The 20,404-nt window shown below is 36.9% G+C and overlaps 1 protein-coding gene across 1 annotated transcript in view; it reads right to left on the bottom strand.

Moving 5' to 3' along the window:
- The window catches only part of pth2ra (parathyroid hormone 2 receptor a), a gene marked incomplete at both ends in the record, with an annotated part of 85,885 nt that overhangs the window by 5,612 nt on the left and 59,869 nt on the right, over positions 1-20,404 (bottom strand). The window contains 2 exons of the mRNA XM_079254429.1: positions 6,467-6,605; positions 11,787-11,881. Coding sequence (XP_079110555.1) covers positions 6,467-6,605; positions 11,787-11,881 — 234 coding nt within the window. The remainder of the gene's footprint in view (positions 1-6,466; positions 6,606-11,786; positions 11,882-20,404) is intronic.

The raw sequence follows: 20,404 nt of genomic DNA, 5'->3' as shown, positions 1-20,404 counted from the left end.
TTTGCCAGCCTAATCCATTTTTTAATTCTTATTCATCTCTTAAAATCATTGTAATAACTGCATAAAGTAGTATTGCACAGATAACACATTTATGGTGTGTCTTACCAGTAAATACAGCTTCTTACAAACAATAATGTATAATATTTATATAATGTAATTATTTATTAAACATACAATAAATGCAGGAGTAAGTGAAAATGTTCAGATCGTGTAGCGATAAAACAGGCCTGATCATTACCCTTCCACCACCATGCTTGGTATCTGGTGTTTGTGCTGATATAATGTGTTTGGGTTTCTATAAATCTTCATTTTAACTGAACGTCTCCACTCTGATCATCTGATAAAGAAATATGGTTCCAGATGTGGTTTGTTCTGGTGGAACGCTGCAAACCAAAGTGCTGTTGTTTTCCTTTTGCAACCCTTCCAGAGAAACTCCACTTATAAGTCTTTTTCATGAACTTTTATATTTAACATGCTAACTTCCTTGTGATAGACTGGCGACCTGTCCAGGCTCAACCCTGCCTCCCGCCGGAAGACAGCTGGGATAGGCTCCAGCTGCCCAGCGACCATTAGTCAGACTAAGCGGTTCAGAAAATGAGTGTATGAACGAATGAATGAATGAACTGAGGAACTGCGTCTGACCTTGCTGGGACACCTACTCCTGGGAAGATTAGCAACTCTCTTCTGTGTTTTCTACATGTGAATAATAATTGCCAGCATCATATATTGGACTGGAAATTGTTTTATAAAACTTCAAGGACTGAAGTTTCAGCCAATATTTTTTCAAGACCACTGCTGGTGTTTTTCCTCCTTGGCGTTGTGTTTACACACACCCTAACAGGAAGCTTCTCAATTGATCTAAAGAACATGGTCTTTCCTTCCATTTCGTTCTGTACACAAATGTTTAAACACAGACATTCCACACATTTAAACATTGTCGACATCACAATGATTAACAGGAATAAACCCAACAATACGTTGTGATGCGGCGTTTAATGTGACTGGAACATCAATGACGTGTTGCGTCTGAAGTGGCTTTGGGTTTCCCCAGCGGACATGGCAACACATGATAAGTTAACAACCCCTATTTATCTCTGTAACGAGTCCGCATCAGTGCACATCCCTAATAATCCGCTACCTCTGAGGATGAACTCGCTACGTGGTGTCGCGGGGTTCCTGGTGACGTCTCAGAGATAACCAACGGGAATGTCCCTTAGTGTGTGTGTGTGTGTGTGTAGTGACGTCGGTCGGCAGCCAATGTGACGAGGCCGCTTTGTCACACCTTCTAATTGAAAGAGTGTTTTTATTTTCTCACATAGCAGTGAATTGGTCAGTAGACTGGATTTATGTTTCACTTGTCCTGTCTTGTTGATAGCTAAAAGTGCCTTATTGAGCTACTTTTGTGTTTTTGATAGATGGAGTACATTTTAATCATAAAAGCTTTATGAACCACAACCTCAAACTGCAGAGTTTACATTTTCTACTCTACTTTATGTACTTTTGGTCACATTTTGACAGCATTTCCTTGACAGCAAACTTTGATAAGACCAGCTATTATTTTATTTATAAACTTTTCTCACAGGTTGATCGCCCCTTTTCAAAACAGCACAAAAGTAAATAAATAAATAAAATTTGATTACTGCCGTTTGCAGTTACAGTTTCATCCTGATCTCAGATGCATTTTGTTGGCTTGGGCTGTGCCAAAAGTTACTTTCAGCTTTTCATTTTATCACGCTTATTTAGGGTGATTGCACAGTTCAGCAGGTAGATCTAAATCTATGATTTCGGGACATGGAGGGGATGAGGATGGACATTTACAGGTACTTTCACTGGGAAACACAGTGTTTTCCCCACAAGAAGCCTGTTTCAGATAAAAATACAGTCTAAAAATGTCCTTTTAAACAAGCAATTGTTAGTACAGTACATGCAACACTTTCAGCAAGTTCAGCAAAATACTCCGTACAGGAACAAGTTCCAGAGATTTTTTTCTTTTTTTTTTTTTTTTTTTTTCTTAAAACATTTTATGTTCTGTCAGGGACACAGAGTTCCTGCATGCTAGTCTGCCTTTAAAATATTCCTATTATGATTTTTATGATGTTTTTACTGGGTAGTTTGTTCAGATTTAAAACTTCATGTCTGAAATACTCGTTTAGTTTATGGAAATACTGCTTTGGATTTTGCCACCATTTGTTTCTATTGAATATCTAAAATGACAATTTCATTGAACGAATCTTCAAAACCTTCCAACCTTTGTCGATACCAGTGGGTGAGCATCTTCTCCTCTTTGATTTCACATATTTCTGCGAGACCAGGCTATTTTCTACTGTATTGATCAATCCTTTATTATCATAAACAAAGGATTTCACACTTGAAGGCAGTTTCCCTCCAAGTATTAGGTGCTTCAATGCTTCAACACACCTTAATCAAGTTAAATAGATCTAAGATCATGTTAAGTTCTTCACAATTATCTGTCCACACCGGGAAGCGTGGAAATGTCTCACCCCTGCAGAACAGTCCCTCGCAGCATCCCTGCTGTTAACAGATAGGAGCTTGCCATCAGAAACACTGACAGCATTTGCAATATTAGTTTATTCAAACCAGTAAAATATGGTTTATTTCTTTTCCTGGGGCTTCCTGAAGCTTCCTTCACAGTTTCTGAGAAATGATTTAATCTTTCTCGAATACTGCAGATAAATGGCATGTTATGGGGATCCTCAGTCCTGGTCCTCGAGGGAAGGTGTCCCGCAGGTTTTTCCAGTCTCCCTGTTGGAACACACACATCTGACTCAGACTCAGACAAGCTCTGCACATGTCTACTAAATACACATTGATTTGAATCAGGTGTGTTGCAGCGGGGACACTTGGGAAGCCTGCAGGACACCAGTCCTAAAGGACCTGGATTGAGGATCCTTGGAAAGAGTTTCCAACAAGCATGTATGGTATAAAAATTATTTTAAAAAAAAAAAACATTAATTTTTTTCTATTTTCTTTATGCTAGATAATTTATTCGAAGTGAAAACATATTGAAATAGTATAAACAGTTTCCAAAGTTTCTTTTTACTTAGGTCCGTATATCAAAGCACGGTTACTGGGGGGGACACAGACTCTTATTTTAAACTTGAAAATCACATCAGCTCTGGAATGAAAAAAAGAGGAAAATCCTCGAGTTTAGTCACAAATTTAAGTCCGTGGAAGAAGTATGAAATTCATATTTTAACACAACCAGCCAGAACGGCTGCTCTTCATGCCTGCAGTGTGTTGAAAGTGCGGCCGCTTACCCCTTTAACTGCAGCAAACAGTGCATTTACCAAATTCTGTCCTTCCTGGTGGCTCCTCGTGTGGCGCAGAATTGATTTATAAAATACTCCTTCTAGCTTATAAAAGTCTAAATGGTCTTGTTCCACCTGACCCTTCTGACCTGCTTCAGCCTCCGGCCTCCTCTCAGTCCCTGACATCTGCCAGTCAGCTGACTTTGGCTTTGACAGGGTCTAGCCTTTAGCTCAGGGGATCGGGCTTTTGCAGTAACACCTCCTCAACTTGGAATTAGTCACCTTTGATTTTCAGACCAGACTCTCATATCTTTCGGTTTTTAAATCTCATTTAAAGGCACACTTGCCCCTACTAGTTTTTCTGTCTTTTTCTATGCGTGTTTATGTGTTTGTGTAACATTTTGAACTAATATTTAAACTAAGATATATTTTTAATGTATTTACTCCCTGTATAATACACTGGTTTAAGGCTGCTGTTCTAAATGTTGGGTTAGCTGACTCTAAATTCTTCATGAATGTAAGCATGAATGGTTGTTTGTCTCTGTGTGTTGGCCCTGCATGCACTATGGACATGTCCAGGGTGTACCCCGCCACTCACCTGATGATTCCCCGCAAGCCTTAATTGTATTAAAGGTGGAGTATGTAAGATTTTCAATAATTTCATAATAAATTAACTAATAAAATAACTACAATCATAATTAGATAGTTTTTTGAACATGTAGGTTCCAGTCTGTTCATATTTGATGTGTTATTAAATTACAAGTTTAATTAATGACGAATGACAAAAAGCATATTTTTTTACTGGTAGGAAAACATTTAAGAAGGGTCTTTGTCATTAATTAAACTTGTACTTTAATAACACATCAAATATGGACAGACTGGAACCTACATGATTAAAAAAAAACAATCTAATTATGATTGCAGTTATTTTTTTAGTTAATTTTTTTTAAATATTGAAAATCTTACATACTCCACATTCAAGCAGTATGGAAAATGAATGAATATTTATAAATGTGGCAATAGCTTTTTTTTTTTTCTTTCATATTTGTATTTTGACATGAAAGGTTGCAGATTCTTATTTATTCACCAAAGCAGTTCATGGTTAGAAAAGGATTTCACACAATGAGTCATAAACTGAAGGCAGAAACATACAGTCTGCACCTGTTGATTAACTATGCCCTGTTCAATAGGAAGTGATGATGCATGGTGTATAATTTAGTTTATTAAGTCACACACAAAAAAACTTAGTAATGAAATAAATCAATCTCATAATCATGCTTCTTCACATCAAAATGAAGCATAGTATTGACTCTGACACACACAGTAACCCTGAGTAATTTATTTATGAGACTATTCTGGCTTCGTTCCTCTCCTGGAAATGAAAAAGCAAAGGTTACAACAAGCCAAGCTGTAGCACGCTCTCAATTTCTAGTCTGTATTAACAAAACTGTGCTTTGTGATTTTTTATTGAGTTAATAATTTATTATCATTAAATCACTGATATTTTACTTCTGGGAAAATAAATTTATTATTTCAGTCTGTCTTACTTGTTTAGCATCTTCAAATTTACTCTATAAAACAAGAATTTATTATTTCTGCTTGTTCAAATGTATTTAAGCAATTAAAAATGTTATGGTTGTTTATGTGTTTTTTTTATGACAAAGCTGCTTTAATCCAATCGTCCAGCTTTCTAGACTTTATATTAAGATAATGAGATGCAGAGGAAGACCATTTTCAAAGTGCATCTATCTCCAGGGTCAATGCTTTTCAATTTTATTTACAATGAAATTATATGAGTTATGTTTCTGGTCATGTTCTGTAGCTCCAACATGTTTTATACAGTTTTTGTATCTTTTGACCTTGACAGAAAAATAATGTTTTACAGACTTAATGCATAATCGGCTCCATAGTTACAACAAAACAGTTCAGTTCTTCCTGCAAAATGCTTGTCAGTGTGTATTTGTAGTGTTTCAGGGCCATCGCTGCTAACGGAGCCCAAAAACAGAAAAGATGTTTCCAGTTGCAATTTTCCAGTTCAAGAGGACCTGAAATGCGGAGCATGCGGAACTTGCTCTAAAATGGCCTTCGGGTCTCTAAATAGCTGAAGTAAATGCTGAACTTGTGACTTCATGGTCAGTTAGGGACGGCACTGATGCATGAACACAAATCATGTCTTTCTGGTATGAATTTGAAAACGTTTTCTTCTTGTCTGCTGAGTAAAATGTAGCTTTTCATTTTGCTTATTTTTCCACTTATATCATATTTTCTCCCTGTGAAGGTTTGTGTTGAAGGTTTCTTCTTCATTCAAATGATCCAACAATCAATAAAAAAAAAGAAAGAAACTGGTAACAAAATCCTTTCCAGCATGTTTAAAATTTGGACATTATCGGCTTCCTGCTACATAAATGTGAGCCTCTTTATTAAGTTTTATTTTTTATTAAACCTTGTATTTATTAGGATCCTGATATAAAAACTCTACATTCTAAGTCACATTCATGATTAGTGCAGGAGCAGATCCGACATTATTATAATTAAAAATGCAGAACAGAAGTTTGTTTTTTCCTCTGTTTAATTGACTTGTGATGTTCACGGGTCTGTGCAAAGTGTCTCTAATGTGTTCGTATCTTAGACACCTGCTGATTAACAACAGAAACAGAAGAGTTAATCAAATAGACAAGTTTGATGTTCACATAGTCACAGCGTTGTGTGGAACAGCGTGACGCCGGCTGCATAAAAGCTGCAGCTCTGCTGTATGTAAATGTGTGTTCACAGTGCACAACATCAGTCCAGTTAGACAACAGATGGAACAGACGTTTGCAGTCTGGAGACGCATATAAAGTGACTCACGTCAGTGCAAACGTAACCCTGAAGAATTTGAACATTAAAATGGAAGAAGTCACTCAACTTTAATACTCTTGCCAGCAGCTATGCTATAAGTGACAAGCTGTAATACATCCACTAAAGAGAGAAAGAATTATGTAAAGAATCTTGACTGACAGACATTAAGGTCATGGCAAGTGAAATGAAATATTACAGGCAGCAGGTAATAAAAGTACATGTTTTTAAGCAGCAACGCTGAACTGTGCTCCTGCTCTGGCTTTGCAGGAAGAGGAACATTTCCTGGTGGAACATTCCTATTAGACCTTGATCTGCAAGAACATGAATTTGTCAAGTGCTGGAAAGTACACATGAATTACCTGAAATGAGTTGAAGAAAAGTTCGCAGTACATGCGAATCTCCCAGCTGGGACCCTGAAACGTATGCGGCATCCCAACAAAGATGATGTAATGGATGCCAAACACCAGCACGAGCACAAGGGTGGACTTTGCCAGCTTCCTACCGAGACAAAAAAAAAACACAAACAACACAAACAGTGTCAAAACGGAGACGTTATTTCACCAAGTAAATTTTAAATTTTGTAGCGTTGACGTAAACAGCCTTAACCACTTGATAACTGAGAAATAAAACAGAGATAAAGACAATTATAAACTGCTGTAAGATGAGCAGCAAACTTTCTGATCATTAGAAAAACAAACTAGCAGTAAATTTGATGTTTTTGGCTTTAATGGCTTGGAAAGCTCAACGTACCATGACTAATGGCTTTCTTATTTTCTCTCCAAGTCGAGCTCATATTCCTCTCTTAACATGAGATGAGTCTTCTGACTGACATGGAGAAGTACAGGATACGATTTCAAACATGTCTCTGCGGAAGACGAATTTCCTATTTGCTCTGTGACAGCTAGTCAGATGAACGAGAAATGTCTCGGCTTACGACTTAGGCTTGGCGTAATGGGAACTCACACTCTCAATTCTTCAATTAATCTGGAGATCCCTGAGCGGAGTAAAGCTTGTTGTTATTCAGTCCTGACTGACTGAAGTCCAGTTCTATGACTTGTATATATATATATATATATATATATTGTATATATATATATATATATATATATATATATATATATATATATATATATATATATATATATATATATATATATATATATATATATATGTACATATATTACTTATGTACATGTATCACTGTGAGCAGTCCACTACTCAGGGAAGTGCTGGGCAACCCAAAGGCACATAAGGATTCACTATTCTGCATTGCCTTTGAATTAATTTCTCAACCATTTTAGATGGCTAGAACGAGTGAGATATTACCGTGGGTCCCTGGAAATTACATATTGCCTGATAAGGCTTTGGTTTCCTGTAAGAACTGTTGATGCCTAAAAAGATTCAAATGAAATTATATAAGTTAAAAGAAGAGGGAGAGAGACATATTTTTAAATTTTTCAAACTACACTTGTAAATATATTTAGAGAGAAATTTTATTCCCAAACTCCCATTGTCAAGCAATACTTACACACATCCACACCCTGCTGTATTTTCACATCAGCAATTATCTGTATTGTTCTCTCCTGCTGGCACTGGCATCAGCGTGTCAGATAAAAACTTCTAATTACAGTGTATCATCTGAAAGCGGGAATGTTTTGAATGCTGCAGGCGAGGACGTTTTGTATGGATGAACGGGCGATTTGTCAGGAAAAATAGTAGCGATCAGGTGCTCGGATTTGACAGCCAAATGCAGCAGGTGCCATATAGACGAAAAGAAAAAAGACAAATAAAGTATGTTAAGTTGGGGCAGTAAAAATAGAACCAAGCAGGTGGGAAAAAACAGAAAAGCTAATAAGTACAAGGGACAGATTGATGGTGGTCAAACCAAACCTTCAGCCTCATGAATAGATTTCGCAGCTTGTTCATAAGTTAAATAAAAACTACAGTTCAGAACAAATGATTCTGTAGTTGTGGGTTTGTTAGTCCTGGACAAAAAGCTTGAGTTGAGGAAACAGATTAACCTTTGACACACATTCATGGGCTCGATTTTTGCAAGTGCTCGACAGCTGCCGGTTCATGAATGCGCCGAAATACAGAACCACAGATCACTGTTGGTGAACCTGCAGGGCCACATTTAGAAGAGAATGATGTGTCTGAAGGGGAACTGTTTGAGCTTTTCTTCACCGAAGAGATCATCGCTCTGTTCGTCCGCGAGACTAATTGCTACGCGGACCAAGTAAAAGATGCAAAGGGGGACAGAGCAGGACGATCTAGTTGTGTTGCTCACTTTGAGTTTCCAGTTAGATGCACCCCTGATCTTCACCAGTAAAAAGTCCTAAAGCAAAACTGTAAATAAATTTTTGTGGGTTTTTTTTTTTTTCAAGAAATATATGCAAAAGACAGGGAAAAGACAAGATGAACATATTTTTTCATTCTCTATTACAACAATAAACAAGAAAGATATGTGTTTTTGAAACAGGTAGGCATGATTTTTTTTTTCTGTTTGTGAAAAAAATGCAGTTTTATAAGGAAAAAAAGGTCATTTTTTTATGCAGTGTGATGAAGGTTAACCGCTTTGTGGCTCACTCTGGAGACAATCATTTCATCCTGCAAATGAATATCAAAGTGCAGATTATTATTGTACTTAGGAATAAAAAAAAAAGTAATTTTTGTATTATTAATCAGATACACTTGTTGAAATGTTGTCTTCAGTCAGAGGTCCACAGCAACAAAGGGCAGTACAGAAGGCCATAACTAGTCACACAAGCCCAACAGGAGCCTTTACAATGAATGTTTGTTGTTGTTTGTAACACAAGATCATCTGCCCAGACCCATTTTCCAAAGCAAGTTAAACACAGCTGAGCTAACTACTGGGTTCAGCTACCCTGGCTAAAATTTAGTCCATCAGCAAACATAAGTTAACACGCTACCATTCATGGTTCGGTTGTCACTCCGTGTGCACCCAGGAGGCATTTGGGCTCTGGGTTGAGCTGTTTGCCACAATTGTTTAGGAATTGCTGAAAGCCCCTAAAACAATTGTTTTAGTTACACAGTATATGTAAATCCGAGAGAAGAGACTAGAAGAATATGACATTTGGTACATTTGTGGGTGCATAGTGAGGCTACATCCACAACATCTGGCTAAATTAAAGAATCTTCCATCTGATGCAGCTGTGTCGGCTTACTGCTGTACTGCCTTTTCATACTGTTTTAGTATAACGCATGGCTGTTTGACGATCTCTCCAGTGTACCTCAGCCCATGCCTCTAGTTAGTTGTGATAGGCTACGTAGTGTTATATATGATGTCATAAATCGGATTCAGATTAATTAAAATGTAGGAATGGACTTCTTCTTTTCTTAGGAGAGCTGTCTGAGTCTTAAGGATGCATGATTGATGACTGTGTTGCACTGAGGGTTTGTGCTATGCGTACCGATGCATGAAAATCAGCCACCAGTCCTGAGTTAACAATGCGTTCCTAATGCTGATTAGGTTCAAGTGAAATTGGGAACACATGCCACACACTAATTTGCTGTAAAGTATTTTCAGTTTACAGCTTATAAGAAGTGGAACATGGCACACTAGAGGTGTGTAGAATCGTACTGCATGCATACAGTAAGTACTGAACACACCCAGTTGTCACTTATATCTCCACATATATATATATATATATATATATATATATATATATATATATATATATATATGTATACTATAGGATTCCCTATAGTTTGGAATCCTAACAAATATATACATATATATATATATATACATACATACATATATATATATATATATATATATACATATATATATATATATATATATATATATAAATATATATATATATATATATATATATATATATATATATATATATATATATATATATATATATATATATATATTTATATATATATATATATATATATAAATATAATGTACATATAAATATATGTACATATAAATATATACATATATTTATATGTATATATTTGTATGGATTCCAAACTATAGGGTGCACCCCAAACTATAGGGTGCAAAAAAGCTCAATTCATACAATTCATACAATACTGTGAAGCGTATGGACCAGATCTAAACTGGGATAGACAGGGCTCCAGACTAACTTTTTGCACTGGTTTGGGTGCACCAACATAAAGTTCAGGTGCACTAAAATAAGCACCATATTTTAATATAGTTTAAAGATTGTCTATTAAATATTACCTGACGAAGGGATACATTAATCTGTTTCTGTCCTGAGTCTGATTATGTAATGTTAGGTATATAAAAATTATATTTATATTTATATTTAATTATATTTTCTTTTCTGTTTTTGTGGCTTTAGATGCATTTGTTGGACAAAAACCTGACAGGAAGAATGCATGAAAGAAAGAGGAGAAACTTAGCCAGGACTCAAACCTGGCTTGGTGAGCTACAGCCTCTGTATATGAGCCAGATGCTGAACCAGACATAAACATCAATTATTGTATTTTATTTATTCTTTTAACATAAAACACAGCAGTCTTTTGCGTCAATACTTTGGTTGACAATGATGTTACTTTTATGTGGATCTCTGCAGGAGAGCCTCTCTGTAGCTCAACCACACAGGGTTTGATGGAGGCTGCTGTTGTTGCTTGGTGAGACACCCTCCTTGTTTTTCAGTCAGTTTCTATCTTCAGCCTCCTGCTTCCACAAAAACGGATGCAGCATCCCAACTTCTTTAACTGCAGGCCTCTCAGCCACTGCTAAACGTCTGGAAGAGACTTGATCCCCAAACGTGCAGGTGACATCATATATGCAAGAGGCTACAGAGGCCAAAATACCTTCAGATTATCCTCAGTTTCTTTTTCATTTGGCTCAGAAATTATTAAAAAAAAAAAAAAAGGTAACTCCAGTTTGTTTTTGTTTGTTGTTTATCCACATTGCAGAGATCACAAGTTGTCTGATCTCACTGGTATTAAAGATTAATTTGCGTGTATGCATGAAGTACACAGCTTATATATAAGTGTTCATTAATTTAAAAATCATTCATAATAATCACTAATGAAGCAGGCAGAGATGTTTTTAATATGTTCATGAAGGTACAACCCTTTTGGCAATGAAATCTAAAAGTTAGGAAGTATTACGGGCATTAATACCGTTTTCTGGTCATTTTGTGAGAAGAGACACACATGACCAAACTTCCTTCTCATGGTGTTTGACCCTGTTTTAATCCTCTCACTCTCTGCACAAGTCAATTTCAACTTGGTTCGAGTAACTCTCCTTTTTCACTCATGTGAAAAAGTTGGAGATTAACGTGGCAATAAAACTCTAAAATCTCGATTAATAAGAAGTCCCAACCTGAACAGTTTAGTTTCAGTGTCTTACAGAGTATCAAAATACTTGTGATTTTATCATTTCTCAGAAGTTAAGATATTCCTGACATCCTATTGGAGAACATCTAAGATTAAAAGGTTATATTCAACATATTCAGCAGGTACTATAACTTAACTGAATGTCATTAAAGTGGTATGGCTGTAAAATAAGAAGAACAGTAAGTCTTACAGAGGTACCAGATATTAAAAAAGCAGAATTAAGGAAACATCAACATCCAAACTATTTAATACAACTTTCGATAAACTTCTTATTTGGACATGGGAACAAATGGCTTCTTTTGGAAATGTGGGCAGTTTCGTACAAACCTGTACTGCTTCCTGGTGTCGTATCTCCCTGCGTTTGTCTCTCGGATCTTTGTGGCCAGGACTCGCACAATATTCACAAACAAAATAAAATTCAGCTGAAAGAGATAGAAAAACATGTCATTTGTCCAGCTGAATATAATAAACCAGAATAGCATGTTAGAATGTGATGGATGTCAGCTTAACTTGCAGTATATGGAGGTGCTGCATGAAAAAAGAGCAGCCCTGATGACTTTAAGTCTGTTAATCATCTTGGATAATATTCTTTTTGCACTCAGCTTTGGATGATTTTGATTATTATATTCTGCACCATTATTGAAAAGTCATTTAGGTTGATAGAAAATGAGTTGTAAACTGAGTTATGTCTTTCCTGCAACCATTAACTTGTTTTTCAGAGTCATATGTCACTAAAAAACTGTAACTGTGCCTTTCGACACCAAAGAGGATTTCAATTCAAGCTGCAATTAGTACTTTGATTTTTTCTTGATGTTGCATCTATATATTGCGCCTAACCATGCATCATATACTGCAAATTTAATCTAGCTACAACCCATATATGGCAGATGTGTTCTTCCCTGGCTAGTTTCTGTCAGGCTGTCTGGGGGCATTTTAAGATATTCAGGCGAGCCAAGGCCAGCCTTCAGTGTTCCTGGGTCTTCCCTGGGGCCTTCTCCCAGTGAGACATGTCTGAATACCTCATAAAGGAGGTTTCCAGGGGGGAACCCTCCAAGCTATCTAATCCGGCTCTTCTCATTGTGGAGGAGCAGCAGATCTACCGAGCTTCTCATCTTATCTCTAAAGTAGAGCCCAGTCCAGATGAAACTCCTTATGTTTGCTTGTTTTTATGATCTCATTATTTCAATTACTACCCACAGCCCATAGGTGAGGGTAGGATTGTATATCAGTCAGTTTATTCTGAGCTTCCACTTTTGGTTCAGTTCCTTTGAGTGTTTTTGATAGTAGTAAAGGGCAAAAAGTAGTAAAGAGCCATTTATACACACACACACACATACATTTATATATGTATGTATGTATATATATATATATATATATATATATATATATATATATATATATATATATATATATACATACATATAAGGGCCCGACCGATATGGATTTTTTGATACCGATACGGGTATAAAGACTTTAGAGCAGGCCGATAGCCGTCACTGTTTTATCAGCTGACCTCTTTCTTTCTTCATCGTATTTGACAGGGAAACCAAAGTGTTCCCACACAGGGGATTTGATTGAACTGAGGCGTTCAAGTTCCTCCGCTCGCCATGACCACGCTGCACTTGTGTGGAACGAATATGCACGCAGCTTTTCTTTTTTTTTTTTCTCGTATCAATCCGCGGATCACGTGTGTGCCGAACAGTAGATACAGATCCGAACGGATCGCGGATCAATGATGATCCGTTGCACCACTCATAATAATAAGTATGCAGAAGTTGTGTAAATGGCACACAGCCACCAACTTTCACACACATTCACGAGGCTAAACACTGTTCCTAATCCTCTGTTAGGAATGTAATCAAGAAATGGCAGTCATCAGGAAAAGTGGAAGTTAAAGCAAGATCTGGAAGACCAAGAAAAATATCAGACAGAACAGCTCACAGGATTGACAGAGAAGCAAGTCAAAACCCACGTTTGACTGCACGATCCTTCCAGGAAGATCTGGCAGACACTGGAGTTGTGGTACACTATTCCACTATAAAGAGGGACTTGTACAAATATGGCCTTCATGGAAGAGTCATCAGACGGAAACCTCAAATATGTCCTCGCCACAAAAATCAGCGTTTGAAGTTTGCAAAGGAACATATAAACAAGCCTGATGCATTTTGGAAATAAGTTCTGTGGACTGATGAGGTTAAAATATAACTTTTTGGCCAGACTGAGCACAGGTACGTCTGGAGAATAAAGGACAAAGAATTTAATGAAAAGAACCTCTATCCAACTGTTAAGCATGGGGGTGGATCAATCATGCTCTGGGGTTGTCTTGCAGCCAGTGTCACAGGGAATATTTCACAAGTTGAAGAAAAAATGGATTCAATGGGATTCCAGCAAATTTTGGATTCTAACCTAATGCCATTTGTGAAAAAGCTGCAGTTAAGGAGAGGATGGCTTCTACAAATGGATAATGATCCTAAAAACATCTCAAAATCCATGGTGGATTCCATCCAGAGGTATAAACTGAAGGTTTTGCCATGGCCTTCACAATCTCCTGACCTCAGCATGATTGAAGGTCTGTGGATAGACCTTAAAAGAGCAGTGCGTCACAGACAGCCCAGAAATATCAAAGACCTGGATGATTTTTGTAAGGAAGAATGGGCGAAGATACCTAAAACAAGAACTGAAAGACTCTTGGCTGGCTATAAAAAGCGTTCACAAGCTGTCATACTTGCCAAAGGCGGTGTACAAGATAAAAACTCTTCAGGGTGCCCAAACTTTCACATACGCCAGTTTTTGTTTACAATTATTTTAAAAGTGTAAATGATGGAGGAAAGATATAAATTTTTTTTACATGTTATAAGAATGTCTAGTTTGTAATTTGATACTTTTTGGAGATTTTCCCTCTTTTGTTGGCTTCTTTTTGCACCTCAAAATAAATTTTTACCAAGGGTGCCCAAACTTTCGATAACGGAAAGGTTTAAATTATTGGTACTCTTATGTTTTGAATCTGGAATCCTTATTAAAAAATGAAACACTGATATAGTTCTGTTTTATCATTTAATTACTGAAAAAAATGTCAATTTTTGTGGACTTTTGAAGCACATTTTACAGAAGAAAGAAACAACTTCCCCACTTTTCATGAATAATTAACAATTATAACTAACTTTCTGTGTCAGTGCGCAGGAATGGTAAAAGCAGCATATGGTCTAATTTGGAAAGATTTGCTTTTGCTTTCAGGAGATAATCGGCAAACGCCAGCAGGGAAAGGGTTCTTGTACGTAACGTTAATGCTGCTTCTGATTAGAATCAGTAGGAGATTTTCCAGTCGCAGCTTGGTGGCAACTTAATTACCCCTGTTTGCGCTGATGACTCAACTCAAAAGTGTTCCTTCAACAACTGTGTAATTTTTTAGTAGTCTGGTCATTAATTCAGAGCGTTTGGAAAAGTGGCCCCTCACAGCATGATGGCACATCAGTAGAGATCCCCTCTTCATCATCACTTGCCTTAATTTAGCTTTTTTTGAATACACACACAAACATTATAATAATTATATATATATATATATATATATATATATATATATATATATATATATATATATATATATATATATATATATATATATATATATACACTACTCACACAAAAAGTTAGGGATATTTGGCTTTCAGGTGAAATTTATGGAAAATGCAATATGTTCATGCTACAGTGATATAATATAAAAGTAAGACATTTAAGTAGAAGGATGCACTACTGATTTCCTCATCTCAAAAAATTCATTCAACACAAAAGGTAACAACAATGGTAGTTACACCACAACAAAAAATTAGAACGTCTCAATATCTGGTCATGTGCCCTTGAGCATCAATTACAGCTTGACAACGACGTCTCATGCTGTTCACAAGGCAACTTATTGCCTGCTGAGGCATGGCATCCCACTCTTCTTGAAGGGCAGCCCTCAGGTCATTGAGGTTCTGGGGTGCAGGGTTTCGAGCCTCTACACGACGGCTCAGCTGATCCCACAGGTTTTCAATGGGATTCAGGTCTGGAGAGAGTGCAGGCCATTCCATTTGAGGTACACCAGTCTCCAACAGCCGTTCCCTGATGATGCGGCCTCGATGAGCAGGAGCATTGTCGTCCATGAAGATGAAATTAGGCCTGTGCTGTTCATGTAGGGGCACAATCACTGGATTAATGATGTTATTCAGGTAGTATGGGCTTGTCACTGTACCATTCACAAAGTGTAGGGCAGTTCTGTACCAAGTGGACACCCCTGCCCACACTGTAACACCGCCACCACCAAAAGCTCGCCTGGTGACAACAGTGGCTGATGCATAGCGCTCTCCCTGACGTCTCCAACATCGTTGCAGGCCATCATTTCTGCTCAGTGTGAATCGACTTTCATCAGAGAACAGCACTGAGGCCCACTGGTTCCTCGTCCAGCGTAAATGCTCCCTGGCCCATGCAAGACGATGATGCCTGTGCCTGGTGGTGCGGTCAGGTACCCGTGCAGGTTGTCTAGCACGCAGACCACGCTGATGGAAACGGTTTTGAATGGTCTGACGTGACACTTGGGTGCCTCTCACCTCTCTTAAACGTGCCTGGAGTTGAGTGGCATTTATCATCCGGTTTCTCAGGGCAGTGTTCACAATGTAGCGGTCATCAGCACGGGATGTAGCCAAAGGACGTCCACTTCTAGGCCTTTCTGTGACTCTTCCAGTCTCTCCATATCTCTGTTGCAACCTGCTGATGACACTCTGTGACACTCCAAGCTCAGTGGCCACTTCTGTCTGAGAACGTCCTGTTTGAAGCATCGCAATGGCAAGGGACTGTTGTTCCATTGTTAGGTGTCGTCTTGGTCTCATGATGTCAAAATGTGAACAGCATGATGAGGACAACTGTTTAAACACCAGCTCTAATTGAACCAGGACATTTATTGGTCAATTCAAGGATCACACACCTGCCGTGATTTTTGCCGTTAAGCTCCTTGTTAGAGAACAGCAACTTGTGCAAAATTTATTGAAACATTTAACAGTTGGACATGTGCATTTAAAAGCTTAGAGAAGATCACATTAAGTTCACCTGTACAGGTTTGAATGCATTTTAGGCTTGTTGTGAAATTTCACCCAAAAGCTGAATATCCCTAACTTTTTGTGAATAGTGTATATATATATACTGTATATAACTGGTCTCCACTGCCTAAAGATTTCTCAGCCCCTGAAGCTTCATTCATTCATTCATTCATTCATTTTCTGAACCGCTTATTCCAATTCAGGGTTGCTGGGAAGCTGGAACCTATCCCAGCTGGCTTTGGGCGACAGGCAGGGTACACCCTGGACACCTCGCCAGTCCATCGCAGCCCTGAAGCTTCATTACATTTTACAGTGGATGATTTTCATCATTTCCATAAGCAATAAAGGCTTTTGCTCCATACTACGTTAATTGTTCTGTATGTTATTTAAATGTGAGTAACATGTTGTATTTAAAGATAAAAGAGAGTGTCTGTTGGGTAAATCTGGATTATTCTTCATGCATGAAAATACAACTTTTTGCTGCACATTTTGTGTAGCCATTCACACCCTGTCACCTCTAGGATCTGCAGAATATGTCCACTTTTGGTAGAATTTTTCTTTTTACAAACCACTGCTAATTTCTGCGAGAAAGAAAGTCAGACTCAGTCTATTACTTATTTTCTTCTCAGTTTCTTTGTCCTTCATAGTGCTTCTTTTTTCTTTTTCAAGTAAACCAAACATCATTAAAAGAGTCTCAACAAACTCTGAGGTTACATCTTGTCTTGGTGTTAATTGTGTTCAAACGCCATTTAGTTTTTTTTAACTTTATTTGTTTTGTCCCTAGTTCCGAGGTAAGTAAAAGCATGAAGTAAAAACAAGGCCTTACCAAGAAAAAAATTAAAAAAAAAAAAAAAAAACAAGATAAAAAAATACATACAACGCATGCATATAAAAAAGAAATATAAAAAATTGTTGCATGCTTGATGTTCCTTTAATCACTTTTTGAATGAGCCTTGAAGATGAATTACATCAACATTATCTTATATAGGGAGAAAATACTTCATGAAAATACTTCCTTTTACTGACAACACAGACTTTCTAAATGCAATATGTCTACAAGGTCCCCTCTCACAGTCATCTGGTACCACTGCCAGGTCTTTGTTTTAAAAGGTTCATTTAAATGAGGAGGAAGAAACCAGGGGAGAAGCTTGTATACATGTAAAACAAGAACATTTCACATTTTGAAATGATATAAAAAAGAACGTTTAAAGCTTTAGTTTTTTTTTTAAAGAGTGATTCTATTCTTTTAAGCTTTGTTCTCCAGTAAACGATCAACTAGTAGTCCAGTTTGTCATTGCAGGGGGGAAGATCATAGACAGTTAATATATCTTAGCAGCACTGTAAAAAATACCTTCATTTTGTTTAACATTTTGTAAAATACACTGAATGATTTGGGCTATTTTATTAACATGACCTTTTCCAAAAAAGTTCAATAAAATTCTAAGATATAAAAATGCATTCACCTTGTTCAGCTTCTCAGACCCTAAAAATAAAATAAAAATTAAAAGTGCTATAAATGAGGCAAAGCCTGAGAACTAGCTCATGCAGATAACTCCAGCTGCTGTTCTGCATCCCATGTGATCTGCCTCAAACGTTTCATGCCACATATCAAACAGACCCACCCAATCTGAGCAGTGTATTTGAGCTGCAGACTTCCTCTTTTGCCTTCTGCTACTAGCTTCTACTTTTGCCTCTAAACACTGCATAGTATTTCCTTTTGTTCTGGGCCTCCACCATCCTATCATCCACCTGAGAGCTTTGGGCATAAAAGAAAATATTGTTGTTGGTATGCGCTTGAATATTTAATGAATGAATATATCCATCCACAAAGAGGGATGGGATTGGGCTCCAGCTCAAGCTTTTGTCATCAACTTGGGGGTTTTCTTACTAAACTTCTAGTTTACTAAGGACACACCATGTTTTTAATCTTCAACAGAAAACATTATTTTAAAAGCCAGTCTTCATCCTGGTTTACTGTAGCTGTAAAAATTAATTATGCTTTTTTTTTTTTTACATTTCCAGCTTGAGTAAAGATAACTGCATCCATTATAACATTGACATGTTGACAAATATCAGGGAAATCATTTAAGTAAAGTTTAAATAAAAGTGCTCTAAGGGTTGAACCATGAGGGACCCCAACAGAGTCATCATGGTAAGGAGATTTAGTGTCATTTATATATACAGTCTCAGTCAAATGTTTGGACTGGTGTTCCATTGAATCTAATGAAAAAAGATCAACATTTTACTAGTGTACATCATTTTCAACTGGAAATATACAATTTTATCCACAGAATTGCCTCCTGAAAAAAAATTCAAATGAGTTCAGGGACATAAAATAATATATTGGCTGATTATCAAAACTGAATCTAAACTTCACTAACTTTAATATTTCTTTTTTTTTTCTTTTTTTTTAGCAAACCTTGAACTTTCTCCAGCAACACATAGGTTGCAGATTCTGTGACGTGATGGCAATGAACCCCAAACTGCAAGGCTATGGCCTTTATCAACGAGCATGACTGGTCATTTTGGCACCCAGTTCTTCTCAACATCAGAAATAACAGGAACAATGTGATGTGACTGATTGGACCATGATTATCCATATTCATTTTATCACCAGACATTTCAATTGGGGTGAAGTCATTTTCCAGACAGAACTTCTGATTATCTGAATGTCAGATTTCTCTTGGTTTTGGGTGAAAGCCATGGTAAATTAATAACTCATACTTTTTTTTTTTTTTTTTTTTTTTGTCTTTTTTGTCTTTTTTAACATCTAAATGTAAATTAGGTCAATTTATCCAACAGTATGTTGTGGCAATGCAATTCACACATTAAATCATAATTTGTGCAGTTATAGTGCCTTCTTTGGCAAAAAGATATCAGTAATAAGTAAGAATATTCATAAGTCTTTATCTCCATTTTACCACAGAGCACCGGTCACAGAACTTACTAATGAATGAATATGGAAATTTCAGATAATAATTTTCTGCATTGCAACCTATTTCACTTCTGCACTGAGGTGAAATGAGCCTTCAGTATTTCTTGAGTTACTGCAGGAGTTTTTAAACACAACCAGGTTTTATAAGGAACATGCATGTTGGATATATAGCTGAGCCTGTAATACACAGTGGTTTGTTCCTTCAACATATGCAGGTTTTTGTAACCTTGACACACAGTAACATTACATAACCTGTCATTAGAGTGACTAATCAGTGTGGCGTATGCAAAATGGTTCAATGGATGTAAATAATTTCCATTTCATGCTGACTTTATGATCCTTTTGACAGCAACCTAAATTTGACATTTACTTTTCATAAGACTGTTCAACAGTTTTATTCAGATGTGAAATTGTGTGGTCAATGATGATGTATACAGATCAAAGAAGGAGTTTTTTAATAAATAAGTTTGAGTGTAACATGCCAGGAGATGGTTAAGGTACTCATCACCATTACTTAAAATGCCAGAAACATTTTGGCACTTTCTGACTTTAGGTCTAATATGAACTTTCAATGAAAAATATATCAGTTTAAACATCAAATATTAAGAGCTGAAAGAAATATTAATGTTAGATTTAGGTCTTCGGTCAATATTTCAGCAAATGCACTAAAGTACTTTACATTTCGGTTTCATCCATATGGGGCAAAATGAGTTGCTGGTTTTCTTTTCTGCTGAGTGATTCAGTAACAGCGTCTTGTAGCATCATGCAATCATGATGAAGCATTACTTTAACTCTCTGACCACTGTCCAACACATCGACCACATTAGCCATTGTGAGATTATGGCTGGGATCTGTAGCAGTTCTGAAGTCTGATCCAAGCACTGTTTGTCTTTGTCCCAAAAAACACAGAACCATATAGTCAATCCCACTGACTTTGTTTT

This window comes from Telmatherina bonti, assembly GCF_933228915.1.
Source record: "Telmatherina bonti genome assembly, chromosome: 15".
NCBI classification, from domain to species: Eukaryota; Metazoa; Chordata; class Actinopteri; order Atheriniformes; family Telmatherinidae; genus Telmatherina; species Telmatherina bonti.
Note: the sequence above shows the minus strand (reverse complement) of the source record. Positions and strands in the feature narration are given on the sequence as shown.